This window comes from Ascaphus truei, chromosome 5 (assembly GCF_040206685.1).
Source record: "Ascaphus truei isolate aAscTru1 chromosome 5, aAscTru1.hap1, whole genome shotgun sequence".
NCBI lineage: Eukaryota > Metazoa > Chordata > Amphibia > Anura > Ascaphidae > Ascaphus > Ascaphus truei.
Genome location: NC_134487.1, coordinates 237650917 through 237672590, shown reverse-complemented (window position 1 = coordinate 237672590; position 21674 = coordinate 237650917). Strand labels below are relative to the sequence as shown.

The 21674-nt window shown below is 51.4% G+C and overlaps 2 protein-coding genes across 5 annotated transcripts in view; one reads left to right on the top strand and one right to left on the bottom strand.

Moving 5' to 3' along the window:
* Positions 1 to 3527, top strand: part of SLC20A1 (solute carrier family 20 member 1) — a 29400-nt gene extending 25873 nt beyond the window's left edge. For all 4 annotated transcript variants that reach the window (XM_075601781.1, XM_075601783.1, XM_075601784.1 and 1 more), the window contains exons 10-11: positions 489 to 573; positions 2329 to 3527. In XM_075601781.1, the coding sequence (XP_075457896.1) occupies positions 489 to 573; positions 2329 to 2490 (247 nt within the window). In that variant the 3' untranslated portion in view covers positions 2491 to 3527. The remainder of the gene's footprint in view (positions 1 to 488; positions 574 to 2328) is intronic.
* Positions 3528 to 6882: 3355 nt separating this feature from the next.
* On the bottom strand, positions 6883 to 20369 carry MRPS24 (mitochondrial ribosomal protein S24). The gene is made up of 4 exons (XM_075601785.1): positions 20229 to 20369; positions 10278 to 10358; positions 7462 to 7573; positions 6883 to 7272 (listed from the first exon to the last, which is right to left on the bottom strand). The coding sequence occupies exons 1-4, from the start codon at positions 20265 to 20267 to the stop codon at positions 6989 to 6991; spliced, it is 516 nt and encodes a 171-aa protein (XP_075457900.1). The 5' UTR covers positions 20268 to 20369; the 3' UTR covers positions 6883 to 6988.
* Positions 20370 to 21674: the final 1305 nt, after the last annotated feature.

The window sequence follows — 21674 nt, the reverse complement described above, 5'->3', positions numbered from 1 at the left end:
GCAATCTCATTCACATCCAACAAATATTGGAGGGGGGGGTGCAGTAGTGTGTATTATAGCCATCTATATTTTGTTTGAATTGGCCTGATTAAACCCCATATAACTTTTTGTCAATCAACAGCTGGCCCCAAGTTGTTGCTTAAAGTTAGTTTGCAAACATGGAGAGCCAAGACTGTTCCTTTTCTTCTAATGTCACAGTTCAACAAGTTTACACAAGAAAAGCTCCCCTGATCCTTATTGGCTCTCTGAGGACAGGGTGGGATAAGGGTAGAGGAAACACTTTACCATTCCCCCGTGCAGAGGCCCCATAAAATGCAATTTAAAATTTACAGATAAACGAAAGGCATTTTTGCTTCAACCAGTTGCATTTGGTTAAGGAAGCTGGAAATTGGTCTTGGGCACCTATAGAAGCCCGACTGTAAAACCTTGTGTTTAAAGCACCTGTCCAATATACAGATCTCACTGTTGCACTTTGTCTCCACTCACAGTGGCTTCAGCATTGAGCTTGCGTCTGCCCTGACCGTGGTGATCGCTTCCAACGTCGGCCTCCCCATAAGCACGACGCATTGCAAGGTGAGGGGACGCCTAGGTGCCTATTTGGTCTTTGCAAAGCAGAATGTGTTGCTTGATTTTGAGTGCTTTTCCTTCCCTGCAGTACATCAAACATCCCACATGTTGAACCAGTAGCCTAATTTCTCAACCTGTGGGGTCAGAGATGGAGAAATATACAGAAAGTAGCAAAGCGGGAGGGGACGGTGACAAAAAGAGGGACACTGAAGGCAGTTTCTCTGCATCAATAATCAAATTTAGTGAAATGTTAATCACATTATCCTTTTTGGGGACGGCCTTTCTGTACACCAAATACAGAATGACAATGGGGGTCCAATAGCTTTTAAGAGGACTGACTTTAGAAATGCCGGGATCAACTGCAATTAGCCCTTTTTTGCTGCAACAGCGTCCAGCAATATGCTGCAATCCCCCCTGGTATACAAGAGGTTAAAGCAGGGGTGCGCACATTTTTTCAGTCTGCGCACCCCTTCTTACCTTGTCTTCTGCGTAAAATGAATGACAGTGCGGGATCACATGATGGCACGTTGGCATGGCAACACGCCGCCTAAGGCAAGGCAAGTTGCAGGGGCCTTGCTCGATCCCTCGGCATTTAATCCCCCTGCTCACTTAATGTAATTATGTATTTGTCATCATAACTCAATGCCAAGGACATACTTGAAAACGAAAGGTAACTCTCAATATATTACTTAAGTAATAATCCCCTCAGAACAGGGCATTACTGCCCAATAATGCCCTGGCTTGAAGAGTTGAAGGCCTGTGGCGAAGCCGAGGGACTTGAACCCAGCCAGATCATTATTGGCCAGTAATGCCTCGGCTTCGCCTCAGGCCTTCAACTCTTCCAGCCAGGGCATTATTGGGCAGTAATGCCCTGTTCTGAGGGGATTATTACTTAAGTAATATATTGAGAGTTACCTTTCGTTTTCAAGTATGTCCTTGGCATTGAGTTATGATGACAAATACATAGTTACATTAAGTGAGCAGGGGGATTAAATGCAGAGGGATCGAGCAAGGCCCCTTTACACCCACAAAGCACACAACCGATACACAAACCTTTCCCCTCACTCTCCTGTGCGGAGCTCACTGCAGGGTGGGGGAGGAGTCGGTGCCTCCTGTCCAGTCACCTCCCCTGTCTGAGAACTGATCTCACGCTTTGTGAATGAGAACTGAAAGCTGATTGACTGAAAAACTTGGCAGGGGGCCAAATTCCGGGCCTTTACTGATTGGTTAAAATTCTGGGCATTATCCAATCGGAGAGCAGGGATTTCAATAATGCCCGGAATTTAACAACTTTAGCCTATAATTCCTGGTAAAACGTTTAATAAATAAGAGGGCGGGGCCTCTAACCGCCACGCACCCCTGGGTTAAAGCATGGGAAATATTCCATGGGCGAGTGCTTTCACTAGACTGGAGAAGTAGCGTCGTTTTTTTTAGTGGGAAAATCCTTGTTTGACACTCAGCCACTCCTTGTGAACTTGAGCAAGTTTCCCTGTGCTTCAGAGCTTCTAAATTATACCTTCAGGACAGACTCCTAATGTCTGCAAAATACCATGTGCGATATCTATAGTTCACTGTCTCTCACTTTTTTTTATGTGATAGCGATGTCGCTCACTCTCTTATAAGAGATGTCTCTCACTCACGCTTCATAAACATGAAGTGTTGCAGCTTTAACCCACAGCAAACTGCCAGTGATATGTAGTGACCTTTTACAAGGCAGAGGCCCCCCTACTGCTTTTTGTGACTGTTCCTCGTCTCTTGCAGGTGGGCTCTGTGGTGTCAGTTGGGTGGCTGCGGTCCAAGAAAGCTGTTGATTGGCGCCTCTTCAGGAACATCTTCCTGGCCTGGTTTGTCACTGTGCCAATTGCCGGTCTCATCAGCGCTGGCATCATGGCGCTCTTCAAATACGCTATCCCTGGGGTGTGAGACCACCTCCCACTGCGCAGAGTCACCGTCTCAGAACCACAAACCCAACACACTTGGCCCATCCAACCACCATCGCGAGCAGCAGGTGTGAATCACAGCATTAACCCTTTCACTGCCAGAGATCTGCTGAACCGCAATCTAGAACATGCAGAGCAGCCACTCTGGCAAAGAAGGGAGTTAGATCAGAAATGAGCTAAAACTCCAACCCGCGTGTGCTGTAACACTGCTTGATGCTTTTGAACATGACAAAGCAACCCAATCTACACATGGCGATCATTCTTCAGCATTAATGTCCCTACTAAGAATCGGTCTGTGTATATATTACTACTCGTCAGTCTTGTTTTCTTTGTTTCACTGTAATTGTTCTGTCTGTGCATCTTGTTTTATATCGTGGGATATGCTCCCCACTCCTGGCTTATTGTTTTCAGGATAAGGGTTGTTCCACAAATCTTACTTTTTCGGTACCATAGGGGGTTGCAAACCATTGTTGTGAAAGGGTTATAGCAGCAGCCCCCAATAACACACAAAACAGTCGCAGGAAAAATCGGGCACTGAAAATATTAATATCTTGGATTTTGGGGGAGGGGAGGAGAGGATCATTTCTTCAGATCTAGCTAAAGCATAGAAGCACCCCTGGCACTAAAATCATAGGGGCCAAACAAGGCAGTAATGTTAAAGCTGCTAGATTCCACATGACCGGAACAAATCACTGTAGAAGTCAAGAGTCTTAATTAAAGGTTGAGCTAAGTGTCAAATGTTAAGTATTGGATGGGGTTTGCTGCTTAGAAATGCATTTTTAGTAGAGAAATCCCAGGGATACGTTTTTGTTCTTGGTGAAGATGTTTGTCTTTGGGTATGAGGGGGCACATGGTATGGTCAGTGATGTTATAGTTAGCTGGGAGGTCACAGTCCGAGGTGAGGTTCTGGTGTCGCACTGCAGTTGGAAGGCCGATCATGCATCATGTCCATTTCAGTTTTTTTTTTTTTAAATGTTACTGGTGAGACCAAAATAAACTAGCACTAATCCAACCCACTTACTTCTGACTCCTTGTCTGTCTAAGATGTTGCAGATAATGTGCAAACCACAAAAAAATCTCCCCTATGTTGCAGGGCTCAACTGACTAGATCAGCAAACCTATGAGTTGAAGGGCCACAGGCTAGGGTGACCAGATTTTGAAAATGAAAAACCGACACACAATTTTTTTTTTAATACAACAAATTACTTCACTAATGGAACACAAAAAAAAGCCAGATGTGAATGATTCTGAACCCATTAACCTGTGTTAGGATGCCCCCTCTTCACAATTTCTAAAGCAGCAATCCCGCCTGGGATCTTACCTGATCCGCAGTCCCTCAAGGTACTATACTGGAGGGGAGGTGTTCCCTACCTGTTTTCCGATGTCTCCCGTGTGAAACTTGAGTGTCAGATCTGGAAGAAAACAGTATAGGTTATTTTGGTGTAGGTCAGTTAAGATGTTTGTGAGTGAGAGAGTGACAGAGGAGGGGTGACACGGAGAGAGGGGGTGACTGACTGGCACGTGGGTGAGTGACCATTGGGTGGGTGTGACTCGCTGGGATGCCAACCCCCGTTGGAGGCCCTGTCCCCCCCATTCTCGCTCTACTTCCCCCGCCCCCAATTCTCTGACCTACAGCCCCTCACAAAGACAAACCAACACACACTGACCACGTACAGACACCGCTGGCCTGCAGACACACACACTCTTCCCCATTCTCACACACACACACTCTCTCTCCCATACATACACACACACACTCCCATACACACACACACTCCCATACCCACTCCCACTGAAGTACAGAGGCAGCGACGGATTTGAGTGACTGGACGGGGGGGAGAGAGGAAAGGCCAGCGATCAGAGCAGGCGGCTCCCACTGCCCGCCCATCTCCTGCACCAAGGGTAGTGGGGGGAAGGGAGCGCCAGGAGGCAGAGGTGCAAAGAAAGGTACCCTTCCCTGGCGGGCGCACCCCCACTACCACCTATCACCCATGGCTGGGACCTGGGGCAGAAGGGGGACACATCGCGCAGCCGACAGGAGCGGGAAGACACCCACCGTGTGCTCTGCACAAAGCGGAAGCCCCACCCCCGGCATCCTCTGACCTGCAGCCAATCCCCTGCGGCCCGGCCAGCATTCTAAGCCCGGCATCCTTCATCCAATCCCCCCGGCAGCATTCATTCATATTCTACATAGAAAATACATACCGGCTGCCGCATCCTCAACGTCGCCGCATACCGGGACCAGGGCCAAAACCCGGGACGGACCGGCAACCGGGACAGGAGAGGGAAAAAAAGCTGTGTGTGCTGTGCACGTGCATAGTAAGTGAAACTTTGACTTTTGTCACAGAAATTGACTTATAATGCGCGTTCTCGGCACACGTGTCAGTCAGTGTGTGCATGTGTGTCAGTCAGTGTGTCAGTCAGCGTATGTGCGTGCGTGTCAGACAGCGTGTGTGCGTGTCAGACAGCGTGTGAGTGAGTCTGTGTGTGTGTGTGTGTGTGTGTCAGTCAGTGTGTGTGTGAGTGAGTCTGTGTGTGTGTCAGTGAGTGAGTCAGTCAGTGTGTGAGTCAGTCAGTCAGTGTGAGTGAGTCAGCCAGTGTATGTCTCTCTGTGTTGTGTGAATGTCTCTGTGCTGTGCGCCCCCCCTCCTCCCACTACCCCCGGCGGAGCTGCGGACACAGCTGTGTCCTGCTGCAGCCAGCCCCCCTCCCCCCCCCGGCGACACGGTGGTCCCGTTACCCCCCTCCCGACTCCCACTACCCCCGGCGGAGCTGCGGACACAGCTGTGTGTCCTGCTGCAGCCAGCCCCCCCCCCCCCAGCGACACGGTGGTCCCGTTACCCCCCTCCTCCCACTACCCCCGGCGGAGCAGTAAAGGGGGGGGGTGTCCCGGTCGGAGGTCTCTGCTGTCCCGGTCGGGCGGTCTCTGCTGTCCCGGTCGGGCGGTCTCTGCTGTCCCGGTCGGGCGGTCTCTGCTGTCCCGGTCGGGCGGTCTCTGCTGTCCCGGTCGGGCGGTCTCTGCTGTCCCAGCCGCAACGGCAGCTGCAGATCGCTGTTTGTGGGTGACGGGGCAGAGTGCGTGTGGGGGGGGAACTGCGCCGCTGCTTCTTCGCATGTGTGGCGTCTGTCAGCGGCGCGGCATGGCAATGGACGGGGAACGGCAGCCGTTAGGAGCGGCGTCGGCGGCTATCGCCGCCGCCGCATATGTCAGCAGCCGTGTGGGGGGAGCAGCGGCCGTTAGGAGCGGCGCCGGCAGCTATCGCTGCCGCCGCATGTGACAGAGGGAGTGTGGGGGGAGCGGCGGCCATTACATGACGTCACTTCCGTTTCATAGTTCATCTCCATCCATCCAGTTTTGCTCCATCACAACTAGGTGCCACTAAAGAAGTTTCACTTCAAAAAACCGTGACTGTCCCGGCAAAACCGAGATGTATTTCAATGTTCATATAGTAATTTAAGTCTTTTAAATGCATCTCTTTCAAAACATTTTAGAACATGTAGATTACTTTGTTACGAGTTTGTGTGAAACTGCACTTTGCTCCTGCTAATTTCATTATAGCTTCCACCGGCCACATCCAGCTTATAGCATGCAAGTTAAGGAACCCTGCTATTTTGCATTATCACAATGTATTATGCTGAATTTACATACATTTGGTTTTATAAATTTAGCTACACTGGTCTTGTGTTGGAGACAAAGGTACTTCAAGTCAAAAGCTGAAGGAGTGCGTGTAGCAGTCAGAGCAGCGCAATCAACTATGTGGGTCTCTATCTTATATGCTTTGCTACCTGAGCTTTTTTGCAAATACAACGGTTTAAGAAAATATGGCAGGAAAAAGGGGTTACATGAGCTTGAGGGTCAGAAAAATTTGCATTTGTAGCAGCAGTGATCTGAATCTTGGAAAAGCAATATTGCATGTGAATCACTCACGTGCATGAATGCCCGCGCTGCAAAGAATTTGCACGCGTTATTCTTTCATTCAAACAAAGCGCTCTACCAAGACAAATGCACGCACATGCTTTATATTCTTATATTACAAGTTATCTTCCAATGTCTCGATGACAATTTGACTCACACCCCCTTAAAAAAGGAGTACGGAGTACTACTTACTCATCCCAAATGGGTTCTGTGTGGAAAAAGTTGGTATGAGATATAAAGGCCCTACCATTTTTTACTGATGTAATTGTTATGAAATGTAAAATTAAAGCTTTCTTTAAAGTGGTTCCTGAAAGCCGCTAATCTTAAAAGGTTGAAAACTACTGGGTTAAATGTTCCAGTAAGAACTAGTATCTTACAAAGTCATTGTGGTTCGAGTAATGTGTACAATAAGAGATGTTTACATGTCCCAACATATAGCACAGAATTCTTATTCGTGGATTCTCCTTATATATAAAGTATTTATTTAACCCTTTCTGCTGCCTTCGGCTTGTAACATACAATACAGATTGGTGGTGTAGATGCACTGCTGCCCCCCGCTGTAGCATTACAGGTACTTGTAAATTACTTTCTCCTCCACGGTTTGCACCTCCAACTTGATTGGGCACTTGTATAGGAAGGAGAGCAGTGTTTCCGTGTACCCGATCAGGAAGTAGAACTTCTGCGGCGACAGCTTGCGGATGAAGATGGCACAGATGACTATGAGGTTGGAGCGGCGCTTTATCACGATCTCATTGGCCAGGCAGCCGTGGAAGGTTCCGAAAATAAACCTGCGGATGAAGACGTCCTCTATGGTACGCTCCGCGGCACCCGTCTCTCCGTCCAGGTTAGCTAGAAGAGGATATGCAAGGGTATTAATGGTGGAAACTACAATCCTGCACTCTACTCCCCAACAAACAACGTATTTTAGTTTGGTATTCTGTTACGTAATCCCTCCTTTCCTGAGCATTAACCCAAGCGCAAATGTAAAACATGGCCACATTACTGTGCCAGTATGGTATCAGTGTGTAAGTCACTCACCTGTGTGCTGAGACAGCCATCCCTTCCTGTGTGCAATGTAGTGGGGGGGATGAGCCTCCTCATAGGTCACAGGTTTGTCGCCTTTCCCCACACGCACACGGGCTGCTCTGTTCTAGGAAGTGGAAAAAAAATAATAATGTGGCCCAAGAGTATGCAAGCCACACCAACCCCTCCAACGACTGGCACTGTGCTTTCTCCCCCCCAACCGACATCTGCCAGCCTATGTATGTACCAGTCAGGCCTACCTGCATGCGACAAGATCTGTATATGCCAACACCTACTTACAAGTAACAAAGACCTACAACATCCTGTGACGATGCCAGTTTTACTGTGAAAGGACAGGGTACATCAAAAGGCTCAACAGTCTTATCTACAGATGCCACTTGCTACTATACACAGGCACCACACACGAGCCAAAAGGACACCCACAAGTACCACACAGCATGTGCATAAAACAATGAATAGTAAGACTTTGGGGTGAAGTTTACATTGTACAGGCATATGCTGGTGAATACTCTTGTTCTTACACTGGGGACTAGTGATTTGCACAGGAGAGGTCCAGGACAGTATTGTATTGTATGTCTTTATTTATATAGCGCCAAAAGTGTACTCAGCGCTTCACAAAGAATACAGTAAAGGGAATTATAATTATACAATAAGTACCGCAAAATCAGACAATAGGAAAGGAAATCCCTGCCCCGAAGAGCTTACAATCTAAGAAGCAGTACAATCATTAATCAGCCTAGTGAGTGGGGAGAAGCTATGACCCATGCCAGAAATATCTCCCATGCACTGGGCAGAGGAGAGCAAACTGCTGCGGTGGCTAGAGGTTTGGGGGCGCATGCTGCCCACCAATGGTTTCGTGTGCAAGTTCTTTGTAACACATGGTGCAGATAACAGGTCAGGCCAAGGCATCCCTGAATGTAATCTGAGAGTGGCAGTACTGGATGATTCAAGGTAGAATATAGGACAGATTGCATCCACAGGACATGATAACCCGTCAACAACTGCCTGCCTCCAGCATTATTTCAATGCCTGGGAAAGTGTGCTTCCTGCTCATTTACCTTCAATGAATAAATCTTATCCTCTGCTAAATGCGTTAATACACTTTAAAGTTGTGTGAAAAAGAAAGTACACCCTCTTTGAATTCTATGGTTTTACATATCAGGACATAATAACAATCATCTGTTCCTTAGCAGGTCTTAAAATTAGGTAAATACAACCTCAGATGAACAACAACACATGACATTTTACATCGTGTCAATTTATTTAACAAAAATAAAGCCAAAATGGAGAAGCTATGTATGAAAAACTAAGTACATCCTTACTGCTTCCATAGGAATTAAGATGCTAAATAGCAGACAGGCGCTGCTAATCAAATGCCCTTGATTAATTGATCATCAGCAAGTGTGATCACCTCTATAAAAGCCAAAGTTTTAGCAGTTTGCTGGTCTGGAGCATTCAGGTGTGTGTTAACACAATGCCAAGGAGGAAAGACATCAGAAATGATCTTAGAGAAGCAATTGTTGCTGCCCATCAATCTGGGAAGGGTTATAAGGCCATTTCCAAACAATTTAAAGTCCACTATTCTACAGTGAGAAAGATTATTCAAAAGTGGAAAACATTCAAGACAGTTGCCAATCTTCCCAGGAGTTGACGTCCCAGCAAATTCACCCCAAGTTCAAACTGTGCAATGCTCAGAGAAATTGCAAAAAAAACAAGAGTTACATCTCAGACTCTACAGGCCTCAGTTAGCATGTTAAATGTTAAAGTTCATGACAGTACAATTAAAAAAAGACTGAACAAGTATGGTTTGTTTGGAAGGGCTGCCAGGAGAAAGCCTCTTCTCTCTAAAAAGAACATGGCAGCACGGCTTAGATTTGCAAAGTTGCATCTGAACAAACCACAAGACTTCTGGAACAATGTCCTTTGGACAGACGAAACCAAAGTGGAGATGTTTGGCCATAATGCACAGCACAACGTTTGGCGAAAACCAAACACAGCATATCAGCACAAACACCTCATACCAACTGTCAAGCACGGTGGTGGAGGGGTGATGATTTGGGCTTGTTTTGCAGCCACAGGACCTTGGAACGTTGCAGTCATTGAGTCAACCTCCTCTGTATACCAAAGTATTCTAGAGTCAAATGTGAGGCCATCTGTCCGGCAGCTAAAGCTTGGCCGAAATTGGGTCATGCAACAGGACAATGATCCCAAGCACACCAGCAAATCTACAAACAGAATGGCTGAAAAATAAAAGAATCAAGGTGTTGCAAAGGCCCAGTCAAAGTCCAGACCTCAACCCGATTGAAATGCTGTGGCTGGACCTTAAGAGAGCTGTGCATAAACAAATGCCCACAAACCTCAATGAACTGAAGCAACGTTGTAAAGAAGAATGGGCCAAAATTCCTTCACAACAATGTGAGAGACTAATAAAGTCATACAGAAAACGATTACTTCAAGTTATTGCTGCTAAAGGTGGTTCTACAAGCAATTGAATCATAAGGTATAGTTTTTCACACATGGCTTCTCCATTTTGGCTTTATTTTTGTTAAATAAATCATGACACGGTGTAATATGTCATGTGTTGTTCATCTGAGGTTGTATTTACCTAATTTTAAGACCTGCTAAGGAACAGATGATTGTTATGTCCTGATATGTAAAACCATAGAATTCAGAGGAGGGTGTACTTTCTTTTTCACACCACTGTACGTGTGTGTAATCCAATGCTGTGACATAATGAGTAATACGGGCACTCAATCAAATAGTTGAATCCAATGCTGACAAACACAAACAACACAAAACACACACACTACCTTCAAACAGACGGACGAGGTCTGAATACAGCAGCTCGGAAGATGACCCAAGGACAGAGAATTGATCCTCTGAACCAAAACCTAAAAGAGAACAGTAAAAAAAAGTCAGAGAGAAACCAGACTCCTCCTCCTGGGAGCACCAGTTCAGCACGACTTATGTAACCACAAGGGGACTGTCCTCCCCATGTGTCTCTAAGTTGAGTGACACTGCACCCTCCCCCAAGGAATGTCACTATGCCCCAACGAGCGATGCTTCCACACCCCACCCTCCATTGAGCGACACTACCACCCCTCCACTGAGCGACGCTTCCCCTCCATTGAGCTACGCTTACCCCTCCCCTCCATTGAGCGACACCCCTCCCCCGAGCGACGCTCCCCCCGCCATTGAGCGACGCTTACCCCCTCTCCCCTCCATTGAGCGACGCTTACCCCCTCTCCCCTCCATTGAGCTACGCTTACCCCCTCTCCCCTCCATTGAGCTACGCTTACCCCCTCTCCCCTCCATTGAGCTACGCTTACCCCCTCTCCCCTCCTTTGAGCTACGCTTACCCCCTCTCCCCTCCATTGAGCTACGCTTACCCCCTCTCCCCTCCATTGAGCTACGCTTACCCCCTCTCCCCTCCATTGAGCTACGCTTACCCCCTCTCCCCTCCATTGAGCTACGCTTACCCCCTCTCCCCTCCATTGAGCTACGCTTACCCCCTCTCCCCTCCATTGAGCTACGCTTACCCCCTCTCCCCTCCATTGAGCTACGCTTACCCCCTCTCCCCTCCATTGAGCTACGCTTACCCCCTCTCCTTTCCATTGAGCTACGCTTACCCCCTCTCCTTTCCATTGAGCTACGCTTACCCCCTCTCCCCTCCATTGAGCTACGCTTACCACCTCTCCCCTCCATTGAGCTACGCTTACCCCCTCTCCCCTCCATTGAGCTACGCTTACCCCCCCTCCCCTCCATTGAGCTACGCTTACCCCCTCTCCCCTCCATTGAGCTACGCTTACCCCCTCTCCCCTCCATTGAGCTACGCTTACCCCCTCTCCCCTCCATTGAGCTACGCTTACCCTTCCCCTCCATTGAGCTACGCTTATCCCTCCCCTCCACTGAGCGACGCTTCCCCCCCGCCCCCATTGACCGACACTTCTTCCCCCCGGTCCTCCTCCATTGAACGACACTTCTTCCCCACTCCTTCAGTGAAGGACACTCCTGTTATGTCTACACATTTATGCTTCACAATAACACTAGTTCAGTGTTTATCCATCCTTCTTTATTGCTGCTGGCATGTAGTCTCAGAGTGGTGACATCACAGCATCACATGACAGTGACCAGGAATTACCCAATACACCACATCTCCTGCCCTTCTCATAAAAACTTCATATAGATAAGTACTGTTATTTTTGTTTATGTTCCATCTATATAAATCAACTATGTAACGTTCCAAGTTAGTCTTCTGACAAGTAGGTCTCTGAAAACTCTTCTCATGGTTTCACAGTATCGGACTTTGTCTTCCGATGTGATTTGCTGAAACAACGAATCCACTCCTCCATTTGCAGTCTCTCAGGTGGTCACGGCTCCCGGGTCGGTCATGCTCCAACTTCCTCTCTGGGGTCATCCTCCCGGTGCTCATCCCGTACTCCTGGATCCATCACTGTGTCTGCAGCCTGTATTTGCTCCTCTTGCAAGACCGGTTGCTCTACTGACGAGTTCTCTGGTACGTGGTATTCTGAGTCATATCACTCCAAATATCTGTCTGGCTGGGTTTGTTGGCCTGTTCTGAGTAACTGTTCGTTGTAGGTCCGGATCTGATTTGATCCGTGTGGCATCTGGTGGAAAGGCCATCTTCCATGGTCACTACATACATTTTTGGTCAAACATTCTTGTGACTGTAGCGGCCTTCCATCTGTGGGTGGTGCCATACATCTGTACCAATACCGCCTTCCCTGGGAGAAAGGATTTGGAGTTAGAGCCCCGTTGCATGTGACTTTGTGCACGGAACACTGTCTTCTACCGTGCGCAGTTTGAGAAGATCAAGCTTGGTTCGTGGCTGACGCCCGAGAATGAGTTGAGCAGGTGAGACCCTTGTAGTTGAGTGGGGTGTTGTTCTGTATGCCAGTAAAAAGTCTCTAAATTGTCTGTCAATCGTGAATTTGTGGTCTATATGGCTTTTAACAAGTTTTTGAAAGTTTGCACAAACCTGTCGGCCTCGCCATTCGTGGCCGGGTGGTATGGTGCAGATATTCAGTGCCAATACAGAACTCTTTTAGAACGTTTTTAAACTCTTGCACCGGGAACTGTGGTCCATTGTCTGACACTAACTCTAGGGGTTAACTGAATATCACAAGCAAACAGTCTCTGTAATGCTTTGATCATGGCAGCTGTTGTAACGGACTTCCTTTTCACCACCTTGGGCCATTTGGAGTGTGTGTCGACCACGATCAAGTACGATGCACCGTCTATTGGCACAGCAAAATCAATGTGGATGCGGTGCCATGGGGTGCTGGAACACACCCATGGTTGGACTGTCCCTCTCGGTAATTGCCTCGCTGATTGGGCACTCGGTGACAAAGCTTTCGATGTCTTGATCAATACCTGGCCATCATATGTGTCTCTGGGCTTGCTGCTTCATATGGACCATGCCGGGGTGTCCATTATATAGTAGTTGCAATGCTTGCGACTGCATGCTGTGTGGAACCACCACCCTCTCTTCCCACATGAGGCAATAATCCCTGGTGGTCAGTTCCAGGTGGCGAAGTTTATATAGCATCAAATTGGACGCTACGGTTTGAGGCCAATGTATTCGTAGCCGCATAGTGGCAACGTTGTAGTTGAATTTTGTTTTTTTCTTGAAGTGGTAGTCAGAACATAGCATCCGCATTGGCGTGCTCATCGCGTGAGCGGTATTTTATACTGTATGTGTATGCTCCCAAAGAGGGCGTACGTAACTTTGTAGACAAGTGGCTGTCGTTGTGGATATACCTTTTTGGGGTTAAAGATGAAAAGCAACGGCTTGTGGTTCGTGCAAGCGTAAGGAGAAGGAGTGGCCCAGTGGCTAAAGACAGAGTTTGAATCAGGGGAACCTGATTCAATTCCCAGTGTCAGTTCCTCGTGACCTTGGGAAAGTCACTTTATCTCCGTGCCTCAGGGAGACAAAACAAAAACATAGATTGTAAGCTCTACGGGGCAGGGACGGTATCTGCAAAATGTCTCGGTAAAGCGCTATGTAAAACTAGCAGCGCTATACAAGAACAATTATTATTATTAAGTCGCGACAATACACATACAAGTGGAATTTCTTTATAGTCCACACTACAGCTAGGGCCTCTTTATCAATCTGAGAATATTTGCGTTCGGCCAAGGATAGGGAACGAGATGCAAAAACGATTGGTTTCTCTGTGCCATTGTCCATCAAATGTGAAAGTACTGCCCCGAGACCATATGGTAAAGCGTCACATGCCAACAGTAACGGTGTGCGGAGGTCATAATGGACCAATATACGGGACGTCAGAATCATGCGTTTTTAGGTTTCGAAAGCCTCCTGACACGTCGGTTTCCAGTTCCATTTTGTTGTTGTTTCCAATAATCTGCGCAGGGGGTACAGAATGTGCGCTAGATTACGCAAGAATCTATTATAATAGTTCAGTAGTTCCAAGAAGGAATGAAGTTGAGACATCATTGGGTGTAGGAGCCTTCACTAATGCGTCCACCTTGTCTTCCGTTGTGTGAAGCCCTTCTTCGTCCACCACATGTGCGCAAAACTCTAATTTGGGCACAAAAAAACTTGCATTTTTGCAGATTTGCCTTTTGTCCATAGTCCATTAAGCGTTGTAGGACCAGCTCGACATTGTGGCGATGCTCCTCGTCACTGCGCCCGGTGATCAACATATCATCAATCATACACTGAGTATAAAAGTATGCCAGCCAATAGTTCCTCCATATTTTCCTTAGAGCGACAACATAGGATTTCACATCCTCACCTTGTTTTTGGCGTCTATAAAACCAAAATCTCTCCTATCTCCAGCGGTTTAGGTTGGTAGTAATCGTTCAGTACTTCAATCAGTACGTTTAGGGTCTTGGATGCTGGTTTATCTGGAAACAACAAGTCTCTTAAAGTATTGTAGGTTTTAGCACCAACAGCTGTGAGAAATACAGCAACCTTTTTTATCATCACTTATAGCATTTGCAACTAAATATTGGCCTAGCAGTTTGCTCCAAGATCAATTGTCTCTTCCAACATGAAATTCCTGCATGCTGCCGATGAGAGCAATAGTGACATAATGATCCTTGGCGAGAGAGAGAGAGAGCAAGAGAGCGAGAAAGCAACACTGTTGCTTTAAGCTAATTTCCCAGGGTTATCATTAGCTGCAGGATTGCACAATTCCATCCTTATGTATGGAAAAATACTCCCTGATGCCCAATGACATTGTTGTGGGTTCAGTGACATCCTCGTCACCACTATTAGGTCTACGTTTTTATGCTTCGCATAAACAGACTACCTTGTTGGGTGTTTAATCATCCTTTATTGCTTCTGACATGTAGTCTCAGTATGGGTATTCCCGTTGTTATCTCAGACTGCTTCGTGTCCGTCTAAACCCTGATGTTAATCTGCATGGCTTCCACTCTGCTTCCTGAGTCAGAAGTCAGAGTGGTGACAACACATGACAGTGACCAGGAAGTACCCAATACTCCACACCTCTCCCCCCTCCTCCATTGAACGACACTTCTTGCCCCCTCCTCCTCCATTGAACGACACTTCTTGCCCCCTCCTCCTCCATTGAACGACACTTCTTGCCCCCTCCTCCTCCATTGAACGACACTTCTTGCCCCCATCTCCTCCATTGAACGACACTTCTTGCCCCCATCTCCTCCATTGAACGACACTTCTTGCCCCCATCTCCTCCATTGAACGACACTTCTTCCCCCCATCTCCTCCATTGAACGACACTTCTTCCCCCCATCTCCTCCATTGAACGACACTTCTTCCCCCCATCTCCTCCATTGAACGACACTTCTTCCCCCCTCCTCCATTGAACGACACTTCTTCCCCCCTCCTCCTCCAATGAACGACACTTCTTGCCCCCTCATCCTCCAATGAACGACACTTCTTGCCCCCTCATCCTCCAATGAACGACACTTCTTGCCCCCTCATCCTCCAATGAACGACACTTCTTGCCCCCTCATCCTCCAATGAACGACACTTCTTGCCCCCTCATCCTCCAATGAACGACACTTCTTGCCCCCTCATCCTCCTCCAATGAACGACACTTCTTGCCCCCTCATCCTCCTCCAATGAACGACACTTCTTGCCCCCTCATCCTCCAATGAACGACACTTCTTGCCCCCTCATCCTCCAATGAACGACACTTCTTGCCCCCTCATCCTCCAATGAACGACACTTCTTGCCCCCTCATCCTCCAATGAACGACACTTCTTGCCCCCTCATCCTCCAATGAACGACACTTCTTGCCCCCTCATCCTCCAATGAACGACACTTCTTGCCCCCTCATCCATTGAAAGGACACTTCTTGCCCCCTCATCCATTGAAAGACACTTCTTGCCCCCTCATCCATTGAAAGACACTTCTTGCCCCCTCATCCATTGAAAGACACCTCTGGCCCCCTCATCCATTGAAAGACACCTCTGGCCCCCTCATCCATTGAAAGACACTTCTGGCCCCCTCATCCATTGAAAGACACTTCTGGCCCCCTCATCCATTGAAAGACACTTCTGGCCCCCTCATCCATTGAAAGACACTTCTGGCCCCCTCATCCATTGAAAGACACTTCTGGCCCCCTCATCCATTGAAAGACACTTCTTGCCCCCTCTTCCATTGATCTTCCCCCCTCCTCCATTGAATGACACTTCTTCCTCCATTGAACGACTCTTCTTCCCCATCCTCCTCCACTAAGCGACACTTCTTCCCCCCCTCCACTAAGCAACACTTCTTCCCACCCCCTCCTCCAGTGAGTGTCACCTCTACTCCCCGCCCCTCCTCCCTCAAGCGACACTTCTTCCCCCCCTCTCCTCCTCCGTCTCCATTGAGGGACACTTCTCCCCCACCGCCTCTCCCTCCCCCACTGAGCGACACTTCTTCCCCCCCCCCCCACTCCACTGAGCGACACCTCTTCCCCACCATCCTCGACACTTCTCCCCGGACACTTCTCCCCCACTGAGGGACACTTCTTCCCCCTCCCCCACTCCACTGAGCGACACCTCTTCCCCACCATCCTCGACACTTCTTCCCGGACACTTCTCCCCCACTGAGGGACACTTCTCCCCCACTGAGGGACACTTCTCCCCCACTGAGGGACACTTCTACCCCCCCTTCTCCTCTGAGCGACACTTCTTCCTCACTCTACTCCACTGAGCCCCCTCATCTCCACTTGGCGACACTTCTCCCCCCCCCCTCATCTCCACTGAGTGACACTTCTTGCCCCCCTCCTCTTCCCCCACTGAGCGACCACTTCTTCCCCCCCCTCAGTGACCACTTCTTCCCCTCCCTCCCCCACTGAGCGACCACTTCTTTCCCCCCCTCCTCCTCCCCCACTGAGCGACCACTTCTTTCCCCCCCACTGAGCGACCACTTCTTCCCCCCCCTCCTCCTCCCCCACTGAGCGACCACTTCTTCCCCCCCCTCCTCCTCCCCCACTGAGCGACCACTTCTTTCCCCCCTCCTCCTCCCCCACTGAGCGACCACTTCTTTACCCCCCTCCTCCTCCCCCACTGAGCGACCACTTCTTTCTCCCCCTCCTCCCCCCCACTGAGCGACCACTTCTTCCCCCCCCTCCTCCCCCACTGAGCGACCACTTCTTTCCCCCCCTCCTCCCCCACTGAGCGACCACTTTTTCCCCCCCTCCTCCCCCACTGAGCGACCACTTCTTCCCCCCCCTCCTCCCCCACTGAGCGACCACTTCTTCCCCCCCCACTGAGCGACCACTTCTTTCCCCACTTCTTCCCCCCCCACTGAGCGACCACTTCTTTCCCCCCCTCCTCCCCCACTGAGCGACCACTTCTTTCCCCCCTCCTCCCCCACTGAGCGACCACTTCTTTCCCCCCTCCTCCCCCACTGAGCGACCACTTCTTTCCCCCCCTCCTCCCCCACTGAGCGACCACTTCTTTCCCCCCCTCCTCCCCCACTGAGCGACCACTTCTTTCCCCCCCTCCTCCCCCACTGAGCGACCACTTCTTTCCCCCCCTCCTCCCCCACTGAGCGACCACTTCTTTCCCCCCCTCCTCCCCCACTGAGCGACCACTTCTTTCCCCCCCCTCCCCCACTGAGCGACCACTTCTTTCCCTCCCTCCTCCTCCCCCACTGAGTGACCACTTCTTTCCCCCCCTCCTCCTCCCCCACTGAGCGACCACTTCTTTCCCCCCTCCTCCTCCCCCACTGAGCGACCACTTCTTTCCCCCCCCCCTCCTCCCCCACTGAGCGACCACTTCTTTCCCCCCCCCCTCCTCCCCCACTGAGCGACCACTTCTTTCCCCCCCTCCTCCCCCACTGAGCGACCACTTTTTCCCCCCCTCCTCCCCCACTGAGCGACCACTTCTTCCCCCCCACTGAGCGACCACTTCTTTCCCCCCCTCCTCCCCCACTGAGCGACCACTTCTTTCCCCCCCTCCTCCCCCACTGAGCGACCACTTCTTTCCCCCCCTCCTCCCCCACTGAGCGACCACTTCTTTCCCCCCCTCCTCCCCCACTGAGCGACCACTTCTTTCCCCCCCTCCTCCCCCACTGAGCGACCACTTCTTTCCCCCCCTCCTCCCCCACTGAGCGACCACTTCTTTACCCCCCTCCTCCCCCACTGAGCGACCACTTCTTTCCCCCCTCCTCCTCCCCCACTGAGCGACCACTTCTTTCCCCCCTCCTCCTCCCCACTGAGCGACCACTTCTTTCCCCCCCTCCTCCTCCCCCACTGAGTGACCACTTCTTTCCCCCCCTCCTCCTCCCCCACTGAGCGACCAATTCTTTCCCCCCCTCCTCCCCCACTGAGCGACCACTTCTTTCCCCCCCTCCTCCCCCACTGAGCGACCACTTTTCCCCCCCTCCTCCCCCACTGAGCGACCACTTCTTCCCCCCCTCCTCCCCCACTGAGCGACCACTTCTTCCCCCCCCACTGAGCGACCACTTCTTTCCCCCCCTCCTCCCCCACTGAGCGACCACTTCTTTCCCCCCCTCCTCCCCCACTGAGCGACCACTTCTTTCCCCCCCTCCTCCCCCTCTGAGCGACCACTTCTTTCCCCCCCCCTCCTCCCCCACTGAGCGACCACTTCTTCCCCCCCCACTGAGCGACCACTTCTTTCCCCCCCTCCTCCCCCACTGAGCGACCACTTCTTTCCCCCCCTCCTCCTCCCCCACTGAGCGACCACTTCTTTCCCCCCTCCTCCTCCCCCACTGAGCGACCACTTCTTTCCCCCCTCCTCCTCCCCCACTGAGCGACCACTTCTTTCCCCCCTCCTCCTCCCCCACTGAGCGACCACTTCTTTCCTCCCTCCTCCTCCCCCACTGAGCGACCACTTCTTTCCCCCCTCCTCCCCCACTGAGCGACCACTTCTTTCCCCCCCTCCTCCTCCCCCACTGAGCGACCACTTCTTTCCCCCCCTCCTCCTCCCCCACTGAGCGACCACTTCTTTCCCCCCCTCCTCCTCCCCCACTGAGCGACCACTTCTTTCCCCCCCTCCTCCTCCCCCACTGAGCGACCACTTCTTTCCCCCCCTCCTCCTCCCCCACTGAGCGACCACTTCTTTCCCCCCTCTTCCTCCCCCACTGAGCGACCACTTCTTCCCCCCCCCACTGAGCGACCACTTCTTTCCCCCCCTCCTCCGCCACTGAGCGACCACTTCTTTCCCCCCCTCCTCCCCCACTGAGCGACCACTTCTTTCCCCCCCTCCTCCCCCACTGAGCGACCACTTCTTTCCCCCCCCTCCTCCCCCACTGAGCGACCACTTCTTTCCCCCCCCTCCTCCCCCACTGAGCGACCACTTCTTTCCCCCCCTCCTCCCCCACTGAGCGACCACTTCTTTCCCCCCCTCCTCCCCCACTGAGCGACCACTTCTTCCCCCCCCACTGAGCGACCACTTCTTTCCCCCCCTCCTCCCCCACTGAGCGACCACTTCTTTCCCCCACTGAGCGACCACTTCTTTCCCCCCCTCCTCCCCCACTGAGCGACCACTTCTTTCCCCCCCTCCTCCCCCACTGAGCGACCACTTCTTTCCCCCCTCCCCCCCACTGAGCGACCACTTCTTTCCCCCCCTCCCCCCCCCACTGAGCGACCACTTCTTTCCCCCCCCTCCCCCCCCCACTGAGCGACCACTTCTTTCCCCCCCTCCCCCCCCACTGAGCGACCACTTCTTTCCCCCCCCACTGAGCGACCACTTCTTTCCCCCCCCCACTGAGCGACCACTTCTTTCCCCCCCTCCTCCCCCACTGAGCGACCACTTCTTTCCCCCCCTCCCCCCCCACTGAGCGACCACTTCTTTCCCCCCCTCCCCCCCCACTGAGCGACCACTTCTTTCCCCCCCTCCCCCCCCACTGAGCGACCACTTCTTTCCCCCCCTCCCCCCCCACTGAGCGACCACTTCTTTCCCCCCCTCCCCCCCCACTGAGCGACCACTTCTTTCCCCCCCTCCCCCCCCACTGAGCGACCAATTCTTTCCCCCCCTCCCCCCCCCCACTGAGCGACCACTTCTTTCCCCCCCTCCCCCCCCCCACTGAGCGACCACTTCTTTCCCCCCCTCCCCCCCCCACTGAGCGACCACTTCTTTCCCCCCCTCCCCCCCACTGAGCGACCACTTCTTCCCCCCCCCCCACTGAGCGACCACTTCTTTCCCCCCCTCCTCCCCCACTGAGCGACCACTTCTTTCCCCCCCTCCTCCTCCACTGCGCGACACTTCTCCACTGAAAGACACTTCTTCCCCACCCTCTCCTCCTCCATTCAGCGACACTGCTGTATCCCCGTTACCTGCAACCGTCCTGACCCGTTGCACACGAGTGCCGCCATCTTGAAATGTAGCACTCTGCTCTTGTCAGCTGGGGGATAACTACAGAACCGCTTCAGGTAGAAAGAAGACAGCGACCCCTAGCGGGCAGCAGCTTGAACATGCTTGCACATCTAGGCGGTGTTTATATCCTCTTCAACAAGGTGAATTGATGTGTGCCGGGCCGAATCAACACGGTAGACTGGGGGCCATGAGTAAATAGGAAAAGAGCAGCTGTTGTCTTGGAATCTATGTGAGTTTGCAAGCTCCTCAGACCAGACGCTTCCTGATGTCTGTGTACCTGCTGCTGTGACTATCATAGACTAATACTGCCATGGGTCTCACACGATCTGTTCCTTGAACCATATCCAATGAGAACTACAATAATATTAAAAACATGATATAAAATGCAAAAATATAATAATTACTCATGTAACCCCTTCGCTACTAGAGCGCTCTGCAGCGCTTTGCAAAGCATTAAAGGCTCGCTCAGACAGGCTGCTACGGCAGCTTGCTAGCGTTCAGTGACCAGGGGCATGCTTGAATAGCATGGCAGACCTCATCTTCTGAACCAGTGCCTCTCTGGGAAAACCCATAGCATGTGGTAATGTACTGTATATAGGGTGACCCACCCGTCCCCCTTTTGCCGGTACAGTCCCGGTTTTTCGGGAGCTGTACCGGTTTTCTGTGTGTACCGGAAATGTCCCGGATTTTCCTCAATGTGTACCCATTTTAATTTTTTTGTGTCGCCGGCGGTGCGCGAATAAGCTGCGGTGCGCTGTGCGCTGTGCGCGAGTCTGCGGCGGCGCGGAGGAGGAGACTGCAGCAGCCCGGCTGGTAAGTATTTTTTTTTTTTAATGCCTCCTCCCCCCCCCCCCCGGGAGTTTCCTACCTTGTTGGCCAATCCCCAGCGTCCCGGCATTAAGCCCCGCCCCCCGGCATCATCCTTCACCAAGGACCGGCATGTGGAATGGATGGAAGGAAGGGTGCCTGGGGGAGGGGGGGCGGCAGTTTGTACCTTTGTGTCCCGGCGCTCCTATCCCCCCCCCCCCCTAGGTGCGGGAGATGGGCGCGGGGGTGGGTGCAGGGGGAGGCGGAGAGCCACCTGCTCGTGGCTGCCTCTGTCTGTACTCCAGTCTGTGTGTGTGTGTGTGTGTGTGTACCAGTGTCTGTGTGTGTGTGTGTGTGTGTGTGTGTACCAGTGTCTGTGTGTGTGTACCAGTGTGTGTGTGTGTGTGTGTGTGTGTGTGTACCAGTGTGTGTGTGTGTGTGTGTGTACCTGTGTGTGTGTGTACCAGTGTGTGTGTACCAGTGTGTGTGTGTGTACCAGTGTCTGTGTGTGTGTATGTACCAGTGTCTGTGTGTGTGTACCAGTGTGTGTGTGTGTGTGTGTGTGTGTACCAGTGTGTGTGTACCAGTGTGTGTGTGTA